General features: G+C 48.2%; 2 protein-coding genes across 3 annotated transcripts in view; one reads left to right on the plus strand and one right to left on the minus strand.

The window, feature by feature from the left end:
* Window positions 1-2,845, plus strand: part of COG3 (component of oligomeric golgi complex 3) — a 60,121-nt gene extending 57,276 nt beyond the window's left edge. For both annotated transcript variants that reach the window (XR_011259336.1, XM_069601280.1), the window contains one exon: window positions 899-2,845. Coding sequence is in view for 1 of the 2 variants with exons in the window: in XM_069601280.1 (XP_069457381.1) it covers window positions 899-928 (30 nt within the window). In the remaining variant the exon portion in view is untranslated. The remainder of the gene's footprint in view (window positions 1-898) is intronic.
* A 6,106-nt stretch (window positions 2,846-8,951) lies between these two features.
* The window catches only part of ERICH6B (glutamate rich 6B), a 52,579-nt gene continuing 46,473 nt past the window's right edge, over window positions 8,952-15,057 (minus strand). Inside the window, exons 11-12 of the mRNA XM_069602104.1 lie at window positions 10,302-10,527; window positions 8,952-9,525 (exon numbers count right to left, since the gene is read on the minus strand). Of these exons, the coding sequence (XP_069458205.1) occupies window positions 9,211-9,525; window positions 10,302-10,527 (541 nt within the window). The 3' untranslated portion in view covers window positions 8,952-9,210. The remainder of the gene's footprint in view (window positions 9,526-10,301; window positions 10,528-15,057) is intronic.

Consider the following 15,057-nt stretch of genomic DNA (forward strand, 5'->3'; position numbering starts at 1 on the left):
CAATCGTAAGAAGTTCTTTTAGAAAAAGGAAAGGGCAGTTATGCTTGCCAGTGGGTCTCATAAATGTGCACTGTACATACTAACAGTAAATAAAATGCCGAAAACACAAGACCCAAAAACCCTTGTGTTCAGAAGGACGCACTGCCAGGCTCAGCCAGCCGCAGCTCTCCAGGGCCGGGGCGGCAGAGCTGCAGAGCTCAGGCTGCGTCCCTGCCGGTGACAGTGGCGACTTCTCTGGTTTCCCCGGGCCGGCTCTGTGTCACGCCCTTCTTTACAGAGGGGGCGGGGGCTCCCGAATCTGCCAGGCCTGTTCTTGTGCAGTGAAGAATCATTTAAAGAATTCCTAGCATGCAGCTCTCTGCACAGCACACTCTGCATACAGAAAGATGAAGTTGGTTATTTACAGGGGTCCCCAACCTTTGGGATCTAATGCCCGATGATCTGAGGTGGAAGTGATGTAATAATAACACAAATAAAGTGCACAATAAATATAATTCAAGTGAATCATCCCCAAACTGTCCCCACCTGCAGTCCATGAGAAAATTGCCTTCCATGAAATTGGTCCCTGGTGCCAAGCAGTTTGGGGACCTCAGAGCTATTTCTGTTTTTTGTCAGTATTGGTGTCTAGTTTTTTTGTGTCTTCCTCACCGGATTCTGAACGAGTTAAGGGTCCAGGTTCGGCCGCGCCTCCTCACAGGACACCACGATGTGTGGCGCCCCAGGGGCTGCTTCGGGAGTCACACCATCACGGGTCCAGGTTCTACTTTACAGCCAGGTTCATTGGTCTCTTAAAAATTTTAGACTTGCCCTGTTGTTCTGGTTGTGAGAATCTGAACACCTTTTCTTGAGCACGGTATTGCACAGTGGAACTAACACAGCCTTTCTCTTTGCTTTTCAGCTGAACCTCCTACTGTCCGTTTCTAAATAACTTGGCCTATTGGGCTGTGCGTATAGATGGCCGGCTGGCAGGAACGGGCTGCCGGGTCCGGAGGCTGCAGGACACCAGGGAATTGGACGAGGGACGTCCCCAGAACCACACGGCCGCTACTCAGGGCTCATCACAGAATGAAATGGAAGCAAAGTGTGCAATGATTTGTGTTTCCCTTTTAAAAACATCACAATGCCAAAGATAAGCTATATAGTCTATGAGCGCTGATAGCTGCCTCACTTAAATGGTCGCAAGCAGTGTAAGTTTTTAAGAGGAAAAACTTATGGAGGGCACACAGGGAAACGGTTCTTAAGAAAAATGCAGTGAAAATAGGTTACAATAAATACCACAGAGAGCTTTACGGAAATACAGCTAATTAGGGAACTTCCAAGAGTAAGGTTTGTTAGAGCAAGAAACACTGCAGTCCTTTTAACCACCGAGCATTCCACAGTGACTTTTTTTGTTTTTTTGTTTTTTTACTTCCAGAAATGTTATTTCTACACTCTATTTATAAAATTTCTCCTCTCACTTTGAAGTTTAGTTTGGAGTAGATTGGCTGCTCCTGGGGATTCAAGGTGTTCTCTTTCTGCGTGTTTGATGTGGGGTAGTTTCGAGATGCAAGGGCCTTGTGTAAGGTCCCAGAATCTGTGCTCTGTGAATGGCTTAGGTACAGAGCATTCAAAGGCAGGCCGGGGCTGCAGCCTCCTCGTGGTGGATACGTGCGTGTCTTTAATGAGAATCTTCACGGTACAATAGGCAGTGTTTGTGAGGGGGAGGTACCAATTAGGGCGTCTTCAGGCTGGCACACTGAGGAGGCCAGGAAGCCTGATGAATAGCAGGTCGCATGCATGATGCTTAGGGTTACCAGCTTTCTGCACATTGCCTTCCATTTCCGTAGTTCTTTGAAAAGCGAGCACTTTTCTGTCCGGAACATTCACAGCGGCTCTGCCGTGGGCCGGCCTTGTGGATCGGCAGCCTGCGACAGCAGAATACAGTTTACTCACAAACTGGTGAAGACCGCCCATGCCTTGAAATGGACTGCCTGATATCAGGGATCATCAAATTAATCACGCACATCTCTTGAGTTTTCCTACAAATACCTGTTTGCTGATTGAATTGGTTTTGCCTCTGATGTTACAGTAAATGTCACCTGCTTTTTGGTTCACAATGAATTTTGAATTACTGAGACACTAGTTTCGAGATAGAACGCTAACAAGGGCTCTGGAACGTAGCCAGCAGACCTCACTCTGTGAGACTAGTATTTTTCATCCACTTCAAGTAGACTCCCGCCACGTGTGGATAGTTTACATAACCCTGATGTCTGTCATTTTAAAAGGTCACTTGCTTTTCACCTCAGTGTAACTTGGTGATGGATGTTGCTTGATAGACCTTAATACTCTGTATATTTTGGGAAGGTAGAAGGTAAAGAGGGGCCATATTCATTCTTTGATAGGAAATGAATGAATTAGGAAGATTCTACTCACTTCTACTTACTATTTTAAATATGTGTTTAATGAAATAAACTGTAAAATACCCAGTTTTGTATATTATATGTACATTTGATTTTTAAATAGCCTTTCCAAAGAAATGAGGGCATGATTATTGTACAGTACTATGATTTCATTTGATGTACAGAGCAGAGTATGTTCTTAACGATAAAAATATTTGATGGCACTCATTCTTGTGCTTTGAATCTTTTATTTCTGAAACACTCAAACACCTTACCAAGTAGGTAATAGTGATCCAACCTGTTTGCTAAATGACTGTTTGTTTAAATCTGTACAGTTTAAAGTGTTCGCTTATACAGAGTGTACATACTTTCAAATAATTAATTTAAAATGCTTTATATTATTTGGCTAGAAATTGCTGTTTTTAATAAATGTGAATTTTTTCAGAAATAAAGATTTTTGCTTCCTACTTTGTCCTCATGAGTCTGTGTGTGGATCCTTTGAAAAGAATTCTTTTAACTAGGATTTTTATTGTTGATTCACACGCGGTGTAGAAGTCGTATAGACTGAGCCTGGGCACCTGGACTGGGTTTCTCCCAACGGTCCATCTTGCGGAACGGCAACACGGATCACAAGCAGAGTATTGACAGTGGTCCTCTCCACCGGCGCTACTCCCATTTCCCCCATTTTACTGGTATTGTGTGGGTTCTTTTGGCAAGACGATTATTGTGGAAAGACATTTTTGAAACATTGAACGCCTCATTAGTTGAAAGATAATTTTTCTTCATTTGCAAAACTGCCAATTTCCAGAGTACCATCAGCACATATAGTTGTGCTGAACTTTAGCATTATTGAAGTCACAATAAAAACAAGTATTGTATTTTTACAACCCTGTGTCTAAATTCTTCTCTGCTGTTAACAAGGAACAAAGAGTAGTCGGCCTTAGTTTTTAAAAAGAGGCCATTTGTCAAAGGAACCTGCGGGTATCGGTGGAGGGAAGGCTGCTTCCCAGAAAACAGGAGCTTCATTGCTTCCTTTCAGGAGCTCTTCTTCTGGTGGTGGTTTTTTCACCAGCTTGTCTGTCTGCTCCTCCTCAGGCCCCTGGAACGGAGGCAGCTGCTGGACGCTTGGTAAACGGGCATCCATTACATAGTCATCCAATAAATGCATATTTGGGATTTTAAAAAACTCCCAGTTATCAAAATATGTTCACTATTAGACATTTCTACAGTGTTTGAATTTTAACATAAAATGTGAAAGTTTTGTAAATGACACTTGAAAGGTAAACTGCTGTTAAATGTTTGCATATTGGTTCCAGATTTTTTCTATGTATATTTAACTAATTTTTCTTATAATATTGGGCTCTTTTACACTCTTTCAGACAGGTGAGCTTTCCTTTTTTATTTTGGTTGTGCTGTGTAGCTTGCAGAATCTTAGTTCCCTGACCAAGGATTGAACCTGGGCCCTGGCAGTGAAAGCACGTAACAGCTGAACCGCCAGGGAATTCCAGTCAGGTAAGTTTTAATCATCAGTTATGAGTGGTGTTTGTTATTGTTCATTCACTGACTCGTGTCCAACTCTTTGCAACCCCAGGAAGTGCAGCACGCCAGGCTTCTCTGTCCACCATCTCCCGCAGCTTGCTCAAACTCATGTTCGTTGAGTCAGTGATGCCATCCAACCATCTCATCCTCTGTCGTCCCCTTCCCCTCCTGCCCTCAGTGTTTACAGATAGGCATAGTCTCATCTCAGTGTTTACAGATAAGATCCCTGGGTTGGGAAGATTCTCTGGAGAAGGGAAAGGCTACCCACTCCAGTATTCTAGCCTGGAGAATTCCATGGACTGTATAGTCCATGGGGTCAGGTCGGAAAGAGACATGACTGGGCGACTTTCACGTTCATTTGCTGAACTATTTGAAAGTAAGTTGCAGGCATCATGACGTTTTACTCCTAAATACTTAAGCAGCCATCTCCAGACAGTAGGCACAGTCTCCTACATAACCCTAATACCAATATCACACTTAAAAAAATCAGTAGTATCTGCTGCATGGTCCATATTTTACTTTACTCAGTTGTTACCCAAAATGTTTCATAGCTTTTTCTTACCCAAGTGCTTCCGTGTTACTTGGTTGTTGCATCTCTTTAGTCTCTTTTAATGTAGAAATTCTTAAGGTTTCTGTTTGCTTGTTTTCATGGCATTGGCATTGACTTTTTTTTTTTTTTTTTAGTAAATATATCTCAAGAGTTGGACACGACTTAGTGACTCCACCACCACAAGGTTAGTTATAGAATGGACCAGAGTCTGGATGGCCCTGTGTTTCCTCATTGCTTAATTCAGAATACCCAACCATTGCAGAATACATTCTTCTCAAGTATGTGGGACATTTGCCAAGACAGACATGTGCTGGGGCATAAAACAACAAAACAGAAAACCCAAATGATCTACAACAGTAGTTCTCAATAAGATGACCCCTGCCCCTGCCACCAAGAACACATTAGGCAACATCTAAAGACGTTTTTAGTTGTCATGACTGATGTGTATGTGTGCACAGGGGTAGAGGTTTTATTGGTTTCTATTAATAGCTGGAGAAGCAACTAGAATGTCCAAATATTTTATAATGCATAGGCCAGCCTCGTACAACACACAGTTATCCAGTTCAAAATGTGGAGAGCGGTGGAGTTGCAGAACCCTGTGGCAGACACAGCAACCCCCAGTCTCCAGCACTTGGCTGTTCCCTCGCCTGTTTTCATACCAGCAAATGGTGTCTTGCTAGTTTGGCTATTGTCTGTCTTGCGCACAGCAGGTTGTAAGCTGCTCTGTTGTGTTGACAGCTGTGTACCTGGTGCCTAGACCAGAACCTGCGGTAGATGCTCAGTAAGTACCGGTTGAAAGAATCCCCGTGGACCCAAGGCACATAGCCTTCCCTTCCCCGTCCCATTCCTACCAGGTCCTGCCTCTACCCCTCCTTCCCCCCTCCTTTATTCCCTCCCCTCCTCTATTTACAAGGCCATTGCTCTGAGTCAAGACCCTCATTTTCAATATTCCTTGCTGGGAATAGTGAGGTGTTTTTCCTACAAGAACCTAGGCTTACTAATGCTCTCTTTTCCCTTTGCGTACAACTCCTGATGGCACGCAGGCTGTTCAGACCCCTGTGCATCTGTGTCCAGCCCCATCTCCTTACTGCTCATGCTCTGTACCCATCAGGGTCCTGGAGTGTAAGCATCAGAAGGCATCATGTCTAACTGGAGCAGGAAAGGGCTCTATTGGAAGGAAACACGGGTATGGGGGACAGACCAGACTCCGGAGGGCCTGAGAAACGAGAATAGGAAGCTTTATAGGTACAGAGGTTTTGTCGTTTCCAAAGCAGGACGTGTTGGTCCACTGCCTTGGCAGTGTCCTGACCTTGGCCTGACTGCAGCTGCTTCCATCTTGGCCAAGCTGATTGTGTGTGTGTGTGTGTGTGTGTGATCTTGGCCAAGCTGACTCTGTGTGTGTGTGTGTGTGTGTGTGTGTGTGTGATCTTGGCCAAGCTGACTCTGTGTGTGTGTGTGTGTGTGTGTGTGTGTGTGATCTTGGCCAAGCTGACTGTGTGTGTGTGTGTGATCTTGGCCAAGCTGACTGTGTGTGTGTGAGATCTTGGCCAAGCTGACTCTGTGTGTGTGTGTGAGTGATTCTCCGTGCTTCATTAATGCTGCAGCAGGGAGAAGGAAGATCCTGTGTGTCAGTATCCATGGAGTGCCTCTCACCTCCAAATCCACCCCCTTTTGGCCCTGCTTTGAGATTCTGGAGCTGGGCGCAGAGAACATTTCTCCACCGCCAGCTGGTGCAGAGTGAGGCTCTGTAGCGTGCTGATGCTGTGCCGCAAGGCACAGGGAATGGGGGTCTCTCCTTCTACACCGCCCTGGCAGTGGTGTGGGGCGGGGGTGGGGGGTGGACAGGTGGCACTTGCTCTCTGGTGAGTTCTCCTGCTATCCAAGCGTCTGTGAACCAGCTCGTTGTTGCAGATGTAGTTGGCTAAGACTGTAAAGAGGTGGGTCCCTCACCCAGCATGACCGGTGTCCTTATAAAAAGGGGAAATTAAACAAACATTTACTTGGCCGTGTAGGCTTTGAGTTGCAGCCCGCAGGGTCTCTAGTTGTGGCTCACAGGCTTATTAGTTGCTCCTTGGCATGTGGGATCTTAGTTCCCAGACCAGGGGTCGAACTTACATCCTGTGTGTTGCAAGGCCGATTCTTAACCAGTGGACCCCCAGGGACGTCCCTGGAAAGGGGGAATTTGATCCAGAGGTGTGCACACAGGGAGAACGCCATATGAAGACTGCCAGAAACAAAGGAACTCCTAGAAGCTGGGAGATGGGCCTGGGCCACATTCTTTCCACACCCTTGATCTTGGACTTCCGGCTTCCAGAACTGAGCCGATCAGTTTCTGCTGTGTAAGCCACCCAGCGTGTGGTCCTTTGTTACAGCAGCTCTAGCAAGCTAACACAGAGGGTGGGGTTTTTCTAGTTCCCGGTCACCCAGCTGCTTTCACTGCATCCTTCATCTGTGAGGGGACTCACTCCTCCCTATGAAGTGGTCCCTGCCTGCTGGGTTATTCTGTCTGGTCCATGATAACACTCACACAGAGCAACAGCTGCAAGCAAAGTTGGAAATGCAAAAACTCTCTGTGAAATATCGCATCTAAGTAAGTGCTGGCAACGAGATATTTTAATGGCTAAATATTTAATATTTTTTATACATTTATTTGGCTGTTCTGGGTCTTAGTTGCAGCATGTTTGACCCAGTTCCCAGACCAGGGACTGAACCCAGGAACCCCAGCGTTGGGAGCTCAGAGTTCTAGCCACTGGACCACCCAGGGAAGTCCCTAAAGATTCTGAAGAAGTATTTATCTGTTGGGCTGTGCTGGGTCTCAGTTGTGGCACACAGGATCTTTAGTAGCAGCATGCAGGATCTTGTTCTCTGACCACAGATAGAACCCGGGACCCCTGCATTGGGAGTGCGAAGTCTTAGCCACTGGACCACCAGGGAAGTCAGAATATTTTAAAACAGGGAGCTGACCAAACCCAGTGCCTCTTCAAGTCCACCTGTTGACAATCTCTGCATTAATGGGGTGAGTCACGCTTTTAGGCTTCTTGGAAGGAGCAGGACCAGGGGAGGCACTGGCTGATGATCCTAAGCGCTCACAGTTGGGAAGCCCCGCGCCGAACGCTTCCCTAACACCATCTGTTCTCATCCTCCAGCTGCGAGCTCTGTTCTGTGGTTGCCCTCCTGTTACAGAGGAGGGAATGGAGTCCCAGAGGGGCTCCCTGCCTTGGCCGAGGTCACACAGCCAGCATGTGGTGGTGCCAAGACCCCCACCTGGACCATCGGCTTCCAAGGCACATGTGGGAGAAACGTCGGGGCTTTGAGACGTGGGCAGGCTTGGAGGGTTTATTTGCTGCTGAGACTCGACCCCGGAGCTTCCGTCTCCAGCGCCTGGTAGGAGAAAGGGCCCCTGCCCACACCCAGCAAAGGTGTAAACCAACAAGCTCCGGAAATGTGGAGGTTGGCCCGTGACGCTTCGTTCCCCATAGCGGTCACTGGCAGCGCTCGTGGCTCACCGCCTGGCAGCAGAGTAACTGTAGTACTAGCTGGTGATGCCACATGCCAATAAGACGTGAGAGTCAGAGGGAAAGTGACCGGTAGGGCCCGCTGCTACCAGCCCGACCACCCCGGCCCCACCCCAGGAGCACTGTTGTCTGGGTTTGGAGTGAGGATGGGACTTCGGTGAAGATTTGGAGGCAGGAGAGACCAGCTGCAAAAGTAGGGTTTGTGTGTCTGTTCACAGCAGGGATTGGCTAGTTGCTCGGCTGAGCCAGGAAGAAGGGGTTTCCCACATGCTTTTGGTTCAGGCTGCAGTTGGGGTCATTCTGGAAAGTCTGCAGTGTCTCGGATGTAGGAAAGGCATGCTGTACAGGACCACCCAGCTCCTGAACCCCCCTTTTCTAGAAACTACTGCCCCTCCCCATGCTTGACATCAACTAGGAGCTGTGGTTACAAGACATAACCCCGCCCGCCCTACCACACTGGATTGAACCTTGAGTGACCTAATCGAGCCAGGCCAATCGGAGACCACTGGTCTTTGAGAAAGATCAGGAGACAAAGCCACACAAACTGAGATGCCTAGAAAACACGCCTTTGGAATAAAACGAGTGTTGCTGAGCTGAGAATGCCAGTCCCGGCTCTGGAGGCCTCCCACACACCGGTCCTTTCTGGACTGGAGACCCACTGCACCTTCCACCCAGATCACACGTTTCCCATTTTGCTTTACCTACTCGAGTTGGTGACTGTCACCAGTGCCCAAAAGGGGCCCAGGGATTGAAGAGGCTTTGACTGTGGGTCCTTTCGGGCTTCCCCGCCCCGAGCTGGGGGACTGGCTGCAGGCTGGTGCTGCTTTACTGAGTGAGTGTCCCTCTGCCTTGGCAGGGGCAGAAGAGGGGGTGTTTGTGAGGCTACTGTTTCTAGACCCATTTTACAGGTGAGGAAACTGAGGCAGGAAACTACATGCCCAAGGTCACACAGTCAACAATGGCTTTGAGATAGTCTGTGTCCTGAGTCAACTCAAGGACTAGAAAGAACTTCTGCATTCAAATGACCAGAAGAAGCCAGCGGGACATGGGTTGACATGTATTCTCTGAAACAATTTGCCTCTGATACCCTCAGGGCACATGCTTACGTCTTCTGTGCCCAGCCACAGACGCTGTCAGCCCTGTCTCTGCCCCCGCCTCCCCCCAGAACTCAGCCCCACCAAACCAAGGAGCTGTGATAGGTACCAAATTACAAGCCAGCTCTCAAAGCCTAGGGCTTTGGGGGTTTCCTTGGGGCGTCTGACAACTCCACCTCCCCCAGGCACTTAGCACCTGCCGAAGCCCCTCTGGGACAACTGAGTGATGGCCTGAGCTTGGCGGGAGCGAGCCCCTGCTCGGACCTGTGCCGCCTTGTTGGCAAGATCTTGACGCACCATGTGAAGCTTTCCAAGTCGGGGATGGTCAGGAGCCTCAGGATCCTACTCATTTTCCCCAGAAGGATCTGGATCTTCTGAGCTGTGGGACTGACTTCCATCTCCAGGACTGATTTCTTTTTCATTTCGCTCAGCACCTCCAGGGTAATGTACTGGGGGAATTCACAGAAGGCTGGGTGAGGATTAATGTGGCCCGGACACCACGTGCCCCCCACGGCAGGACTGGGACCCTGTGGTCAGAGTCTTCCTGGACCCTTCCAGGACCGAATCTCTCCAGGGCAAACCTGAGTGCCCAGTCCTGCCACCAGTGACGTTTCTTCTGCTTCCCCAAGACACTTGACCCGTGCCTCTGGACACACGGGCTACGGTGATTGGGCTGAGGCCACATGCCAGCCTGACCCCAAACCAAAGGCTGTGCCCTCCTGGGGGCGTCTGGTGCTCCCCACGGACTCCCTAGCGCAGCAGAGGACAGCCCTGCCTCAGCCAGGGGGCCAATGTCTGCCCTTGAGCCCCACCTCCCTCTGGGGCTCCCCTGGGGCCTGTCCAGGATGAGGATGTCAGTCTCCTCCGCTCTGAATCTCAGGGTCTTCGGATGTCAGCTGACTGCCTCTTTTGTTTACATTTATTTTTAATGGGAATAGTCGCTTTACAGTGTCGTGTTGGTTTCTGCCATACAGCGTGAATCGGCTGTCAGTGTCCCCTCCTTCTTGAACTTCCCTCCCACCCCACACATCCCACTCCTCTAGGAAATGATTGCCTTTGTACACGGTCACATGGCCAGTCCATGAAGCTGGCCTCGTTTCCCTAGGGGCTGGGCTGAGGCAGAACATAGCCCGGAGGCCAGGGCGTGGACCACCCCCAGCCCGCAGTGACCCAGGAGCAGGCGGTTCCCCGCCTGGCAGACCGAGGTGGGGAGTTGGGACCGAACCTTGTACTTGGTGCCCAGGTTTAAGCAAATGCGCTTCTCGTGGTGGGTGAAGTGGAAGATGATTTTGTCCTGGCTCCTGATTTGCACCTCGATGTACTGGTTGATTTTCAGGGAGATGGGCTGGATGGGGGGCGCGTGCACGTGGAGGCTGAGATCCCACCAGTTCCAGGCCTTCTGGTATTCATCTTTGGCGAAGTAGTAGCCCAGGTTTTGGCTCAGGCTCAACCTAGACCAAGAAGGCATCAGGCAGCAGCCGCGCTGGGCCCAGGGTGGGAGGGGGTGGGGGCGTGGCCTCCCCCAGCGATGCAGGCCTGCCCTTCCCCTTCTCCCGCCTGGCTCCACCCCCAGAACCCAGACAAGGTGCAGCCCTTCAGCCCCAGCCTGCCCCTAGCCCCTCACACCCAATCGCTCCTTTCAGTTCCGGGTCATGTGTGCTTTTGACCTCCTGAAGGATTTGCCATGCTGTTCCCTCTCCTTGGAGAAAGTGTTCCTTCTAGCCTGTGTGGTACAGTGGGTTCTAAGTCTAGGCTTAAATGTCACCTCCTCCAAGAAGCGCTTCTTGACAAGCCCCTCTGGGTACCAATATGACAATTCACCCTTAGTTAGGTTTCTTCGTATAATTTACTAATACACATTAATTCTCATTATCTGCTGTAATTAGATTCCACAAAGTTGCCTCAGACACGGAGTTAGCAAATAGTACACCATTGCTGCCCAGGGAAAGAGGTGTGTGTATACACATTATGGGGACTTCCCAGGTAGCTCAGTGGTAAAGAACCTGCCTGCCAATACAGGAGACACAGCAGATGCGGGTTCAGTCCCTGGGTCGGGAAGATCCCCTGGAGGAGGAAATGGCAACCCACACCAATATTCTTGCCTGGAGAATCCCATGGACAGAGGAGCCTGGCAGGCTACAATTCATGAGGTCGTAAAAGAGTCCGACATGACTGGGCAAGCACCGCAGCAGCACAGATACATGGATAGGCTCACGTCCTAGAAACACCCGATCCTGGTTCCCACCAGCCCCAGGGCTGGACTTCCCAGCACCACCTGCCCTTCCCTTCCCGGCTCCATCCCCTGATTCCTGTGTTAAGAGCTGCATCAAGAAAGCAGAGCGGCTGGGAACGTGCACACCAGGCAACTCAAATTCTGCCCCGTGCACGTTTGAGACTCGATGTGACGTGTGTATACAGGCATCCTTCCCCTGGGAGCAATAGCCCGGCGTTTGCTAGTTCATGTCCTGGAGACTTGGCAGAACTGAACTGTCTTGAATAATGAGAACCAGCCATTCTTGCTTAGCATCCGTCCTTCCCACCAATATGGAAACGTAATTGGAAGTCCGGAGTGCAGGGTTCCTATCCGTGTGGCTCCCGGGGGGATGCTGTCCCCGAATGGCGCCTGGTGCCCGCGTAACCAGCTGTGGGTGAGTGTGGACTGGTGGGTTCCTCCCTCTCCCAGCCCAAGCCCTGTTCTCCTGCGAGCATCCTCTCCTGGCATTTCAAGTCCATCATATCTCCGTCTGCCTCAGCTTCTGCTTTCCACATCCCACCAGGTCTGTCCTGAGAACCGATGCAGGTTTTCTTGGGAACTGAACACAGAAGGGGAGAGAATCTGAGCCCTGGGCTAGTCAGGAGAAGGCGGGCTTTGGGGGAGCCTGGGTCACTCAGATCACCTGCCAGGCCTCATCCGAGCTGTCCAGGGGCCTTTAAGTTCGGCTCAGAGGGAGAGACCAGCTCAGACCTGCTCAGGGCAGCCTCGGTCACCTTCAATAAGGAGGACTTCTGGTCAGCCCCCAACACTAGGTCCTCCTGTTGCTTCCCACTGCCCATTGAGTCAAGTGCAAACTATTAAGTCCCTTCACCGTTGAGCCCAGCCTGTTGACCATACCCCTCTTCACCTAGAGGAGAAGCTGTGATGCATGTAATGAATTTTTAAAAACCTAGACTTTTGTAAAGCAATTATCCTCCAATTAAAAAGACAAAAAAAGACAAAACAACCTGGACTCTGGAGTCAGACTTTCTAGGTTCATAGCCTGACTTGGTCACTTGCAAGCTGGGTGACTTTGGGCCAGTTAATTAAACTCTCTGTGCCTCAGCTTCAGTGGTAAAATGCAGATAATAACAGTATGTTGCTCATAGGGTATTTGTGAGGATGAAGCACCTGTACAAAGAAGGCCCATCTCGAGCCCCACCCCAGTCGGACAGAATCGGAATCTTGAGGTGGGGGCAGGGAACAGCCTTCCCCCAGCTCTCAGCACCACCCTTCCCTTGGGTTTGGGTGTGCTGCCGTAAATGTGGTTTCTCTTGCAAACTTTATTTGATCATTGAAAATAATGCTTTAGTTCAAGCCGAGTCAAAAATTCCATAAAACCTCTTTCCTGGGACTTTATGTATGACTTGGGGCAAACAACTCATCATTTTTTCTGCACCTAAGTTAAAAAAATAAAGTCTGACACTGTTTCCGCTGTTTTCCCATCTATTTGCCATGAAGTGATGGGACTGGATGCCATGATCTTCGTTTTCTGAATGTTGAGCTTTAAGCCAACTTTTTCACCCTCCTCTTTCACTTTCATCAAGAGGCTTTTTAGTTCCTCTTCACTTTCTGCATAAAGGTGGTATCATCTGCATTTCTGAGGTTATTGATATTTCTCCTGGCAATCTTAATTACAGCTTGTGCTTCTTCCAGCCCAGCGTTTCTCATGATGTATTCTGCATATGAGTTAAATAAGCAGGGTGACAATATACAGCCTTGACATATTCCTTTTCCTATTTGGAACCAGTCTGTTGTTCCATGTCCAGTTCTAACAGTGGCTTCCTGACCTGCATATACGTTTCTCAAGAGGCAGGTCAGGTGGTCTGGTATTCATGGGAGATAGATGGGGAAACAGTGTCAGACTTTATTTTGGGGCTCCAAAATCACTGCAGATGGTGATTGCAGCCATGAAATTAAAAGACGCTTACTCCTTGGAAGGAAAGTTATGACCGACCTAGATAGCACACTAAAAAGCAGAGATATTACTTTGCCAACGAAGGTCTGTCTAGTCAAGGCTAGGGTTTTTCCAGTGGTCAGGTATAGATGTGAGAGTTGGACTGTGAAGAAAGCTGAGTGCCTAGGAATTGATGCTTTTGAACTATGGTGTTGGAGAAGACTCTTGAGAGTCCCTTGGACTACAAGGAGATCTAACTAGTCCATCCTAAAGGAGACCAGTCCTGGGTGTTCTTTGGAAGGACTGATGCTAAGGCTGAAACTCCAATACTTTGGCCACCTCATGTGAAGAGTTGACTCATTGGAAAAGACTCTGATGCTGGGAGGGATTGGGGGCAGGAGGAGAAGGGGACGACAGAGGATAAGATGGCTGGATGGCATCACTGACTCGATGGATGTGAGTCTGAGTGAACTCTGGGAGTTGGTGATGGACAGGGAGGCCTGGCATGCTGCGATTCATGGGGTCGCAAGGAGTCGGACACGACTGAGCAACTGAACTGAAGTTTCCTTATCAAGAAAATAAAAGCAGATTTTCCTCACGGTCTCTTCTGTTTCCAAAAGTTAACGACATTTAGGAGAAGAGCCCCTACTGTGTGTAGCAGATACTGTTGGAGATAAAGTTTCTTGCCCCCATTGCTTGCTGCTTCTTGTATACAGTACTTTCTTCTCACTTTTAGACATCAAATTCTTTCTTTTAAAAACACTTTTCTTGTTGACATACCGTTGATTTGAAATATTTGTGTTACACTGAGGAAACCAGAATTGAAAGAGACACGTGTACCCCAGTGTTCATCGCAGCACTGTTTATAATAGCCAGGACATGGAAGCAACCTAGATGTCCATCAGCAGACGAATGGATAAGGAAGCTGTGGTACATATACACAATGGAGTATTACTCAGCTAATAAAAAGAACACATTTGAATGAGTTCTAATGAGGTGGATGAAACTGGAGCCTATTATACGGAGTGAAGTAAGTCAGAAAGAAAACACCAATACAGTATATTAATGCATATATATGGAATTTAGAAAGATGGTAACAATGACCCTGTATGCAAGACAGCAAAAGAAACACAGATGTAAAGAACAGTCTTTTGGACTCTGTGAGAGAAGGCAAGGATGGGATGATCTGAGAGAATAGCATTGAAACATGTATATTAGCATATGTGAAACAGATCGCCAGTCCAAGTTCGATGCATGAGACAGGGTGCTCAGGGCTGGTGCACTGGGATGACCCAGAGGGATGGGATGGGAGGGTTTACACATGTAAACCCGTGGCTGATTCATGTCAATGTATGGCAAAACCCACTACAATATTGCAAAGTAATTAGCCTCCAATTAAAACACATAAATTTTAAAAAATATTGGGTTAATTTCAGGTATATATATATATAGCAAAGTGACTCGGTTTTTTATACAGATTCTTTTCCATCATAGGTTATTATGAGATATTAAATATAGTTCCTTGTGCTATACAGTACATCCTTGTTGTTTATGTTATATATAGCAGTGTGTATCTGTTAATACAATATTCCTAATCTGTCCTCCTCCCACCCTTTCCCCTTTGGTAACCATAAGTTTGTTCTCTTTGTCTGTGACAAACATAGTCTGTTTTGGACATAAATTCATTCGTATTATTTTTTAGAATCCACATATACATAAATTCATTTGTATTATTTTTTAGAATCCACATATAAGTGATATATAATATTTGTCTTTCTCTGACTCACTTAGTCTGATACTCTCTAGGTCCATCCGTGTTGCTGCAAATGG

The sequence above is a fragment of the Ovis canadensis genome, chromosome 10 (assembly GCF_042477335.2).
Source record: "Ovis canadensis isolate MfBH-ARS-UI-01 breed Bighorn chromosome 10, ARS-UI_OviCan_v2, whole genome shotgun sequence".
NCBI lineage: Eukaryota > Metazoa > Chordata > Mammalia > Artiodactyla > Bovidae > Ovis > Ovis canadensis.